General features: G+C 39.4%; 2 protein-coding genes across 2 annotated transcripts; both read left to right on the forward strand.

The window, feature by feature from the left end:
- Positions 1-3,201: 3,201 nt before the first annotated feature.
- Positions 3,202-6,234, forward strand: LOC139611055 (E3 ubiquitin/ISG15 ligase TRIM25-like). The gene has a single exon (XM_071465330.1). It carries the CDS (start codon positions 3,415-3,417, stop codon positions 5,089-5,091), a length of 1,677 nt encoding a protein of 558 aa, XP_071321431.1. The 5' UTR covers positions 3,202-3,414; the 3' UTR covers positions 5,092-6,234.
- Positions 6,235-7,482: 1,248 nt separating this feature from the next.
- Positions 7,483-10,555, forward strand: brcc3 (BRCA1/BRCA2-containing complex, subunit 3). The gene has a single exon (XM_071465331.1). The coding sequence runs from the start codon at positions 7,588-7,590 to the stop codon at positions 8,368-8,370; it is 783 nt and encodes a 260-aa protein (XP_071321432.1). The 5' UTR covers positions 7,483-7,587; the 3' UTR covers positions 8,371-10,555.
- The last annotated feature ends 1,494 nt before the right edge of the window (positions 10,556-12,049 follow it).

Genomic DNA, 12,049 nt, shown 5'->3' on the forward strand with positions numbered 1-12,049 from the left:
GAACACACACTGTGGTTTCATTTGACTAAATCCCATGTATATTGTCCTGCTGCAGCAAATAATCACTAGTGCACCAAATGTGTATTAATCCACAGCTGAAAACAAATACGTTATTTCCTTCTCTTTGTGTAGGATCTGATAAAACCTACAGTGCCCAGCTGTTTTAGGAAATAACCACCGTGATATCTTTACATTAGTGACACATTTTTAAAGGTTTTTTCTTCAGTTGGAATAAATGGGCCCTGAGCTGAGAGTCACAAACAGGGTAGAATAATTAAACATTACTTTTTGTCTTTTCATTGGATTTGCTGATAATAAGAAGACACATAGAACAACACCAGCCTTATATTTTAAAACATTTGTTTGAGTTTCTTACTGTTATGGTTTTCTCTGTGGAAGAAGAACTGCTGTGTCTGTCTCGACACAATAATGTAGAATCTAATGTAGGTGACTAATAAACAGTCTAATAAACTGTTTCTTTTCACAAATGGCTAATACTTTTAATTTTAAACCCTACCTACTTACTGGGCACCAGTTAATCTTTCAATCAAATCTTATTGGCTGCGTCTTAGTTGTCATGGATACCACACGCCTCTGCACACATGTGAGATGCAAAAACAAATGCTCTATTAACTCCTCGACACACACGCACGCATCTTGTTGTGCATGTGTATAGTGACTCTAGGTGACATAGTGTGTATGTGCAGGTCTGTGCTGAATTGATGTGCTTGTGTGAAACTGTGTGTGTGTGTGTGTGTGTGTGCGTGTGTGTGAGAATATGCCAATGTCAAGCTGGATTCAGGATGAAAGTTTTACCACCACAACCTGTTTCCATAGAGACATGAGAGTGGATTCAGCATGTCATGTTTCTCTGGTCTAATTAGTCAGGAAACGTAGAGACTGTGGCATCAGCCTCATTTTAAATCAGGATCAAAGAAAGCACTGAACAAAAGAAGAAATGGTAAACTGTAAATGCACATGACACGAGAAACATCACAACTTCTAATCCATGCATTTATTTTGGTTGGTCTTTCCTGATGCCATGTGAAATGTACACCCATGCATTTTTTTTCCTTATGCTGTGTATCATCAGTATGTGTGTGTGGATGTGTAAAGGTATGTTGTTGCCTAGTATGCATATTCATTTATTCATTGTCACTAATTCAAATATTATTTTATCTTGTCTGTATTTTAGCTTGTTATGCTTTTAAATGTTTCATCTGCTTTGTAAAGTGTCCTTGTGGGTCTTCAAAGGTGCTGATAAATACATTTATTACATTATTATTAAATCAGTGAGGTTAGAACTTCTGTCACAAATGTAATGTAAATGAATGTAACATCCACCTTACAACATATTGTGATGCCCATTACCTTCACCTATCACCTGCAAAGCCTGACTTCTTGTATTATATCTGTCAATATCTTGTGGATTTGGTTGAACTGACTCTTTAAATTTCATGTCAGGTCATAGCAGCCGTTTGAGCACAGCAGTGCTTGGAGTTCAATGCTAAAATCATTATTGTAAAATGTAGTAACAAGTAAAATGTTTACCATGTTCACCAGCTTGGTTTTTGTGTGTTAACATGCAAACGTTTGCTAATTAGCATGAATGCTGAGGCTGATGGGAATGTCACTGAATTAGCAGATATTTGGTGACAAACCAAAGTAGCTACAGGAGAAATACTAAATTTTGATCTGATGATGGTGTCAGAGATCACCAAAGTTATTATTATTCATCCTGTAATAAAAATAAAAGTATGGTGAACATCTGTCAGTTACAACATGTTGCAGTTGGTGAAAAGAACTACTACAGTGTCAACAAACAAATGTCAAAATAGCAGCAAAGCCACCATTACTGGTTGTGCAATATAAATAAAGTTTGTTTATGTCTGGTTTAACTTATTAACCAATCACTATAAGTAAAGCTCATTTAAGCTAAATCTTGAACTGGATACAGTGCTAGCAACGGGGATAGGTAGGAACAGTGCTTCAGTGCCACCAAGTCATAACAACACGGGGTTTTTTCCACTCGCTATATTCTGACAATATGGTATAAATACAACAAAAAGGTGGTAAAGTAATAGCAATGAGTGTAGAATTTCAAAGCACCCTTAGAAACCCTTCTACATCCCCTGTAGAAGCGTCTATTTGCCTAATATTACTATTTCAATCTGCATTACATGAATTATGTTCCATTTCTTTTATTTTAGATACTGAATTTACCATAATGAGCTAACACTACAGCTAATGTTAGCTTTATCTAACTAACTGTTGGCTAATGGTGGAAAGCCAGCAGCGTAGCCCTTTGTATCCTGTTAGCTTATGTTGGCTTTTGTCTTCCAAGGGAATAAAATAATAAATGACAAATAAATAAAAAAAACAACAAGTGAACAAAGTGAGGCAAAACAGAAAGGCAGACACTTAATCGCAAAGGACAAACCAACAAACTAAACAAACAGAAGAAATTAAACATTGCATTCACTTCACTAACTGAAAAATGAGCCAAGGGGGACATGTGCTGGTGAAACACAGATATGACAAGGAAGCCAAACCAAACTGTGGCTGCAGGAGCGGAGGCAAACAGCTGAAAATAGATTTAATGGTTGCTCTTTGGCTTACAGGCTGCAAGGAAGATACCTTTCACAGAGCAACACAGAAAACGTTTTAATGAAAGGGGTCAACTGGGTCAACTTCAGAACCCACTGAGTTATTGTATATCATGTTAAAGATTTCAATAAAGTATAATATCTGTTTTGCTAACTCTTTCTTTCATTGTCAAACATTTTTTCTATATGAACATGTCAAGAAACTGTTCATAATTCATAATTCATTCATAATAAGTGTGTGTAATATTGTCATTATTTAGAATAGGCTGACGCGACCATGTTTTGACTGGTTTTGAAAATGAACTGAGTCAAAGCTGCTCCAAACAGTCAAAACCAGTGCAAACTGAGAGGACTGGGTCAACATATCAACATGTGAAGTAACTTTTGTGTCCAGGGTTTTAGTCGTTTACAGTAAGAGAAAAGTGTTGTTATGTTGAAGTTGTCCGGTTTTATGCCTCATACTCTTCACTTCATGTTGTAAACAGGAGCCGTACTCACATGTTGCCTCGCTGAAATCACTCCTCCTTCCTGGAGAGGATCAGAATGAAATAGTCCCTCCCACCTCTTCCTGCTTTCCAATACAGCCAGTCCCATTCAGTCCAGATGTTTCCTGCTTCCCGCCTCTTTCGCAGATCTGCCTGTGTACAGATGGGTGTAATCAACATGTTGTAAAGTGAAGTCCCATTCACTGCGGATCAGCAACAAAACAAGAAGAAAGGGAACTAAGCTGTAGTTCAGATCAGATCTCGGTTCTTATCTTGTATGAGAAAGTGAAACTACATTACATACACTGTCTCTCGGAGTGGAAATGGCGCAGCAACAAAACCTGATGGATCGGAAAAAACTCTGCTGTTCGATCTGTTTGGATCTCCTGAAGGATCCAGTGACTATTCCCTGTGGACACAGCTACTGTATGAGCTGCATTAACAGCCACTGGGACGAAGAGGATCAGAAAGAAATCCACAGCTGCCCTCAGTGCAGACAGACATTCAGACCAAGACCCGTCCTGGTGAAAAACACCATGTTAGCAGATCTAGTGGAGGACCTGAAGAAGACTGGACTCAAAACGGCTCCAGCTGATCACTGCTATGCTGGACCTGAAGATGTGGCCTGTGATTTCTGCAGTGGGAGAAAGCTGAAAGCTCTCAAGTCCTGTCTGCAGTGTCTGGTCTCTTACTGTGAGCAGCACCTCCAGCCTCACTATGAATCCTCTGCCTTTGAAAAACACAAGCTGGTCCACCCCTCCAAGAAGCTTCAGGAGAACATCTGTACTCATCATGGCATAGCGATGAAGATTTTCTGCCGCACTGATCAACAGTGTATCTGTTATGTCTGCTCCATGGATGAACACAAAGGCCACAACACTGTCTTGGCCTCGGAGGAACGGTGTGAGAGGCAGGGAGAGCTTGCAACAAGTCGACAAAAGATCCAGCAGAGAATCCAGGACAGAGAGAAAGATGTGAAGGTGCTGCAGCAGGAGGTGGAGAACATCAGTCGCTCTGCTGATAAAGCTGTGAAGAACACAGAGAAGATCTTCACTCAGCTGGTCCGTCTCATCAAGAACAGAAGCTCTGATGTGAAACAGCACATCAGATCCCGGCAGAAAAATGAAGTCAGCCAGGCCAAAGAGCTCCAGGAGAAGCTGCAGATGGAACTTGTTGAGCTGAGGAGGAAGGACACTGAGCTGGAGCAGCTCTTACACACAGAGGACCACATCCAGTTTCTACACAACTACCCCTCACTGGCATGTCTCAGTGAATCAACAAACACACCCAGCATCAACATCAGTCCTCTGCGATACTTTGAGGATGTGATGGCGGCTGTGTCAGAGGTCAAAGATAAACTACAGGATATTCTTAGTGATGTATGGACCAAGATCTCGCTAACAGAGACTGATGTGGACAATTTACTGCCGCAAGCAGAGCCCAAGACCAGAGCCGGATTCTTAAGATGTTCACAACAAATCACACTGGATCTGAACACAGCTCACACACAGCTGCTACTATCTGAAGGGAACAGAAAGGCAACAGTGATGAGTGAAAAACAGATGTATTCTAGTCATCAGGACCGATTTACGGACATGTTTCAGGTCCTGAGCAGAGAGACTCTGAGTGGACGTCATTACTGGGAGGTGGAGAGGAGCAGACACGAAGTTTCGGTAGCCGTCACATACAAGGACATCAGCAGAACAGGATATGAAAGTGGATTTGGAAATGATGACAAGTCATGGGCTTTGGAGTGTTTCAACAACAGTTTTGAATTCAGACATAACAGTATCATTACTTTTATCTCAGGTCCTCAGTCCTCCAGAGTGGGAGTGTACCTGGATCACAGGGCAGGTGTTCTGTCCTTCTACAGTGTGTCTGACACCATGACTCTCCTCCACAGGGTCCAGACCACATTCACTCAGCCGCTCTATCAGGGACTTGGTGTTTTTGGTTCACATGGTGATGGATCTGCTGCTGAGCTCTGCAAACTTGAGTAGACAGAAGTGAAGGGAGTGAGTCAGTAGCTTCACAGAGATTCAACTAACTGATTTGATTTAATAACAGGTATTGAAATTTAATTTGATCTAGGTCATTTATTATGTATCTATCTATCTATCTATCTATCTATCTATCTATCTATCTATCTATCTATCTATCTATCTATCTATTATTATTATTATTATTATTATTATTATTAAATTCAGGAAATATAAACCAAAACTGCAAATCCATTACCTTACATAAAGCCATGCAAATACATCTGTCAACAGACATAACATGGTTTTGGCTCATGAGGAACCTCAGGGGAGTTTTGTGTTGTTTGGATACTGCAGCTTTTCCTCTTCCTTTGGAAAGAACCCCTGAGATGACAGGGCAATTATTCATGAAAATATTACGACTTTTTCTTTTTTGTAATCTTGGTTAGTTTTTATTTTTTAGGTTTATTATCTAATGTTTTATTGTTCGTCAATCTTGCTTGTAGCACTTTAAAATGATTTACTTGACTTTGAGTCGTGATTAATATCATCATGTCTTAACTGAAAAAAAACAAAACAAAACAAAAAAAACAACACCAGTTTGTGGTTGCATTTACAGTAAGATAAAATTAGAGTATGTTGTATAATGTCATATAATAATGATTTATTCCAGTATTCACAGAAATGTGTTATACTTTACTGATGAAGGTTCAGAGTTGTTTCAGTCACACTAACTCTTTTCTACTACAAAGTATTAGTTTCAGGTGCAAACTTGGAACTTGAAGGGCACTTTCTGCAGAACAAAGTCATATAGTGCAGTTATTGCACAGATCAAATGTACATTTGCACTTTCTTTTTCAATTAAAGTAACATTTCAATTAAAGTAATTATAAAAAAACATTTTTTTTTATAACTCTTTTCATTTTATTGTGTACAATTATCACAATCACAAATAAATTTCATATTTACAGTTTGGTTTCCTGGACCATAATGTTCACTTCAGTGCTAGTTTATTATCATTAACTAAAACTAATGAAAACTAGATGTGAAAAGACATTTTTGTTAACTGAAGTAAAAATAAAAACAAGAAAACGATAACTAACTGAAAGTGTATTGTTTGTTTACAAAACTAACTGAAATAAACTAAAGTTATGGGAAAAAAAATCTTTGGTTTGTCAGTTTATATCATACATCAGCCTGCAATGTTTTGGGTGGACATGAAATCTATCTTCCATCTTTTTTAGATGTGTAGATGGAACAGTATCTGAGATTACACAGAATCTCTCAGTGTACGACCAGTACATGTGCACTTTAAGTGTCCAAAACATTCACTCTGTTAATGATGTCAAGTATTTTATTGTTAATTAACGGCAATCATTTGCTGTACAACTGCAATTTGTTGATGTGTTTCTCATATTGACTTGACCTGCTTCTCTGCTCAGAAACACAATTACGCACATTTACACTTCAGGCTGCATCTTGTGTTGACTGTTCACATGTTTGTGCCCAGATCTATATTTTATGTTCTGTTGTTATTGTGTCCAGTTTAATTTTTCTGGCTTGTGACCCACTGATGTGTAATGATTTGTTGAGCTTTTTTATCATACAATACTTTTTCTGACCTTTTTGACAAATCCCCCCATATTAGCCTACAAAAAACAAAACAAAACAAAACACAAAAAACAAAACAAAACACTGACACCAATAAAAACTAAACAAAAAACAAACATTAAAAACATTAAAGAAATAGCTTAAAAGTACTGAAAAATGCAAAACTACTATAACCTTGTTCAGGACTGCACTTTATAAAAAAAAGAACAAAACAAAAACACAGACAACCTAAAGTAATCAGCTGCCTGAAAACCATGGGTTCAAGGTTTGTTGTATTTTAGTACAGTTTAAAAGTGCTTGTACTTTAACTTATACTCTTATAGTTTTCACTGCATTCAGAAGTAAATATCGCCTACTTTTTAAAACATTTATCTGGCAGTTGTAGATTTTGTGTAAAAGGAATGTGATGAATTGCCCAACAAGTAATACAGTATTAAAATTGTGCTCACGTTTTTGATATAATTAGAATAATAAATATGACACTTTAGGGGACATTGTGCTGTTTCATAAACACCCTACTTTTACTTTTGATACCGCAGCACATTTTGCCTTTGGAATGCATGATAGTTTTTGTCCTTTTGGTGTATTATTTTAACTGATTGAGTTGAGGCTATTTATTCACTTTATATACAAGATCACTGTTGATTTAAAATAGTCTATTTTACCCAGATAGTCTCATGATAAACGTGATAAAATATACATAACACGGTGACACAGACCGATTAACGTCCTCATTTTGATTTAAAACATTTACGACCCTCGTAAGGTACGTGGAACCTTTGTCGAGGCTCGGACCGCCCGGAATGCTTCGGTGTCGCACTCGACAACGCGGAAGTGAAGCGCTGCGCTTGTTTGTGTTTATGTTTTCGTCCTCGGCCTGATAGACAGAAGAACCAGAGAAAAGCTATGGCAGTGAGCGCCGTTCACCTGGAGTCGGACGCCTTCCTGGTGTGCATGAACCACGCGTTGAGCACGGAGAAGGAGGAGGTGATGGGTTTGTGCATCGGAGAGGTGGAAATCACTCGGATCGTCCACATCCACTCCGTCATCATCCTCCGCCGCTCGGACAAGAGGAAGGACCGGGTGGAGATCTCCCCGGAGCAGCTGTCAGCAGCCTCCACGGAGGCGGAGAGGCTGGCCGACATGACGGGCAGGCCGATGCGGGTGGTCGGCTGGTACCACTCCCACCCGCACATCACCGTGTGGCCGTCGCACGTCGACGTGCGGACCCAGGCTATGTACCAGATGCTGGATCAGTGCTTCGTGGGCCTCATCTTCTCCTGCTTCATCGAGGACAAGAACACCAAGACGGGCCGGGTGCTGTACACCTGCTTCCAGTCCGTGCAGGCGCAGAAGGGCTCCGAGTACGAGCGGGTGGAGATCCCCATCCACGTCGTTCCCCGCGAAGCCATCGGCAAGGTGTGCCTGGAGTCGGCCGTAGAGCTGCCGCGGATCCTGTGCCAGGAGGAGCAGGACACATACCGCAAGATCCACAGCCTGGCGCACCTGGACCCCGTCACCAAGATCCACAACGGCTCGGTGTTCACCAAGAACCTGTGCAGCCAGATGTCGGCGGTGAGCGGGCCGCTGCTGCAGTGGCTGGAGGACCGGCTGGAGCAGAACAAGCAGAGCATCGTGGAGCTGCAGCAGGAGAAGGAGAGGCTGCTGCAGGAGCTGGCTGCTCTGTGAGCCGGGGGGACATGGAGGGTGGAGGGGGACAGTCTAGAGACCACTATCAGGTCTTTGTCTGTTGTTGGACAGAGGAAAATGACCCACTGGTTGACTTGTTTCAGCTTCCTTCTTACTTTCTCACCTTTAACCTCAACTCCTTTTTGGTATAATTTTTGACATGCTCAATTAATTGATTAATTATTTGGTCTATAAAGTGTCAGACCATAGTGAGAATTGTCCATCAGAAAATCCAAGAGCCCAGAACATGACTTGTTTTGTCCAGAACTGAAAGACGCTCTAAAACTGCTTCAGATCCTCACATCCTCAACCAAAACACTACGGGCAGTTTCATTTGGAAAATATTTTTTATATATGAATCCATTTTAAAAATTGTTGCAGATACGTTTTTTGATAATTGACAAATGAATATCAGTTGATCAACTAATTGTTTCAGCCTTGTCTAGAGCTGTTAAGTAAAGTCAGGTCAGATTTGTAGTTTTCCTTTTTATTATTATTCTTTGATCAGATCCTGATTTAAATAATTACTTTTGTATTTTATTTTGGCAAAGTTCTTGTGAAGCTCTCTTTGTGACGAGAGAAACAGGTTTTGCTAAAAGAAAAATGCTTAGATTCATCTAACTGAGGTATCACAAGGTATTGTTTCGGTATTAGGGCTTCAACTAATGATTATTTTGATTATTGATTAATCTGCTAAATATTTTCTCAATTATCTGATTATTGCTTTGTCTGTAAAATGTCAAAAAATAGTCATCACACTTTCCTGAAGCCCATCGTGACGTCTGGATTTTCTTGTTTTTGTGTGAACAATCCAAAACCCAAAGATATTCAAGATATTTAATGCACTGTCACATAAAACAGAGAACAGCAGCAATGATGATGGTGTCTGACCTTTATGACTTCTTCCTCTCATAATTTGTGGACACAGTATTGAACAGTTTCAAATGATGACCAGCCCTTCCTCCAGGCTGCAGCTGGTTTCCATCGTTCTCGTCAAGGTTAGAGGTGAAAAGCAGAGATTTGAGACTGTGCTTGTTACTCTGGTTGGTTCAGACCATTGTGGACAGAGCTGCAGTGTATCAGGCAGGGCTACCTCATGCTGATATTGGACTTACAGAATTTCTGCTGATAAAATACACCTGGCCAGAAGTATACGGTTGCCACAGTCTACACTTGTTAATGTGCTTCTGGTCTGAGGCTGTTTTTCATAGTTTGGCCTCGACCTGTTGGTTCCAATAGAGAGAAAGATTAATGCTACATAGCACAGTTATATTTTAGGCTATACTGTGCTTCCAACAAAAACAACATGACAGTGGCCCTGTGCACAAAGCCAGGTTCATAAAGAAGTAGTTTCCCAGCTTGCTGTGAAACAACTTGCCTGGTCTGCAGTGACCCCCGACCTCAACCCCATCCAGTAGCTTTTGGATGAACTGGAACACAGACTCAGAGCCAGACCTTATGTTGGACCTCACTATGGTCAATGGGAGCAAATCCCTACAGCCAGGTTCCAAAGTCCCGTGGAAAGCCAGAAACCAGCAGCAGGTTAATGCTCGTGGTTTTGGGACGATGTGTCTAACACATATGGCTGTAACTGTTAGGTATCCACATTCCTCTGGCTGTAAATTATATCTTAATTAATCAGGTTTTTAATTAAATTCTTCCCAAAACAAGATATAATTGGATGGAAGTTGTTAACCGCATCACTCACCCATAATATAAACAAATGGTTAATTAACTAGAAGGAAGCTGATGGTGTAAAACATATAGTAATTTAAGGTAATAGGACAAAAACACTTAAAACTAGAGTTGGGCTCATGAAGACCCTCCCTCCCTCTTTATAAGCCCTCTGCGCCAGAGCCGACCGAGCCTGTTGATGGACGAGTGACACAGACAATGTGCCTTTGGACGAGTGACAGTGTTACTGTAGATACTGTAAAATGTATACGAAGGTTATTACAAGATGAGATTTTGTTCACTGTTTATATGTTTTGCCTTTTTTTCCTCTGCCTCGTCTCATCGCAGATTTCAAATCCTGCTGTGTGTTTTTCTCCGAAGTGTTTGCATCTTCCATCTGTAAAATAAAACATATTTTGTTACTATACTGTGACCCAAAGATAAACAGACTTCACTGTCACTTCACTTTCTGAAACAATGAGTAATAAAACTTCCTGTTCTGTGTCAGTAATTAGATAACTGTTTGAGTTATTTATAGTAAAGCAGAAGTGATGAATATTTGCTGAGTACAGTTTTCTGCACAGTGCTGACATGTACATGTTCTTATGTAGAGATTAGTTGTTACGAAATGTTTACACTCACTAACTGTCAGGTGTTTGTTGTTATAGTAGCATTTAATGACGGTAACATTAACTTACTGACCTGAAACTTGATAAATGATAAATGTTGTTGTTTAAGATTTTAAATTACACATCAGAAAATTACAAAAGGCTTTGCCAGTAACATTTGACCAAATGAGTAAATATCATGAGTTTGATTAGAGTCAGTCTAAACTGTATGAATATGATTTACTCTGAAACAGGGGTTTCTTCATGTATTCGGACATAAGAAAAACAAAAACAATCATACCTACATGTAGAACAGATAAATCTGAGGCTACCGTCTCTTTCTGTTCACAGCTGACTGCTCTTGATGGGACAAAGAATATTTGTTTATCCAGTCCAGTCAAGCTACTGAGACCCAGCATCCATGATGAAGGTGGTGTCTGAAATCACTCTACAGTTTGACCTCTTGGCCATGTCTGTGTTTTGCCACCAGGTGTCGCCCTTGGTTTGTTTTTCCTCAGTGACACGACCTGTTTCCATCTGAGTTGATAAGTTTCCTTATCTGTGTTTAGACCTGTTTCCCAAAGTTGACTCAATTTTGAGTTTTTGCTTCTTTGCTTTTTCAAGTTTGTGTCTTGTTGACCTGTAGTGTTTCTGTAGAATTGGTTTAATTCAGTTTAAACCACTGTCTGTTGTTTGATGAAAATCCCTTTGGTCTCTATAAGTCACTCAGGATGTCACTTGACAACAGTATCTGGTGGACTGATGCAGGGGTGTGTAATCCATAGTTAGAGGTGGTCAAAGTACACAGCTCCATTACTGAAGTCAAAGTATAAATACAGTGCATCTGGAAAGTATTCACAGCGCTTCACTTTTTCCACATTTTGTTATGTTACAGCCTTATTCCAAAATTCAATTCATTTTTTACTTCAAATTTCTACACACAATACCCCATTATGACAAAGTGAAAAAAGTTTGCTTAACATTTTTGCAAATATATTAAAAATTAAAAACAAAAAGAATCACATCTACATAAGTATTCACAGCCTGTATATATATATTTAACACACCTCATTGTCCACAACACAGCAAACATTTAAAGCGAAGGAATCTTTCTTTACTTCTAAAGTTTCGAACATGGACTTCAGATAAGGCTGTGGTCTCTGGTGAAGAATCTTCTGCCTCATCTTTATCTAACGTAGCATCATTAAAACTTAGTTGTTCAAAAATGCAGTAGAATTTGGCTGTGATTGTGATGAACACTGATGAACACAGTGTATGCTCTATTGTATTTCCAAAATAAAAAATGATCAATTCCTTTGAGCCCACAACCCTGTACAGATAAGCGGTATAGATAATGAATGAATGAATGAAGCTCTACTTCAAACTAATGAGCACTT

Source organism: Trachinotus anak, unplaced genomic scaffold (assembly GCF_046630095.1).
Source record: "Trachinotus anak isolate AG129_WGS33_773 ecotype Australia unplaced genomic scaffold, CSIRO_AGI_Tana_v1 ptg000028l, whole genome shotgun sequence".
Lineage (NCBI taxonomy): Eukaryota > Metazoa > Chordata > Actinopteri > Carangiformes > Carangidae > Trachinotus > Trachinotus anak.

Excerpts from the sequence above, each read along its gene's own strand:
- LOC139611055 (XM_071465330.1), top strand. The coding sequence starts at position 3,415 with ATGGCGCAGCAACAAAACCTGATGGATCGGAAAAAACTCTGCTGTTCG.
- brcc3 (XM_071465331.1), top strand. The coding sequence starts at position 7,588 with ATGGCAGTGAGCGCCGTTCACCTGGAGTCGGACGCCTTCCTGGTGTGC.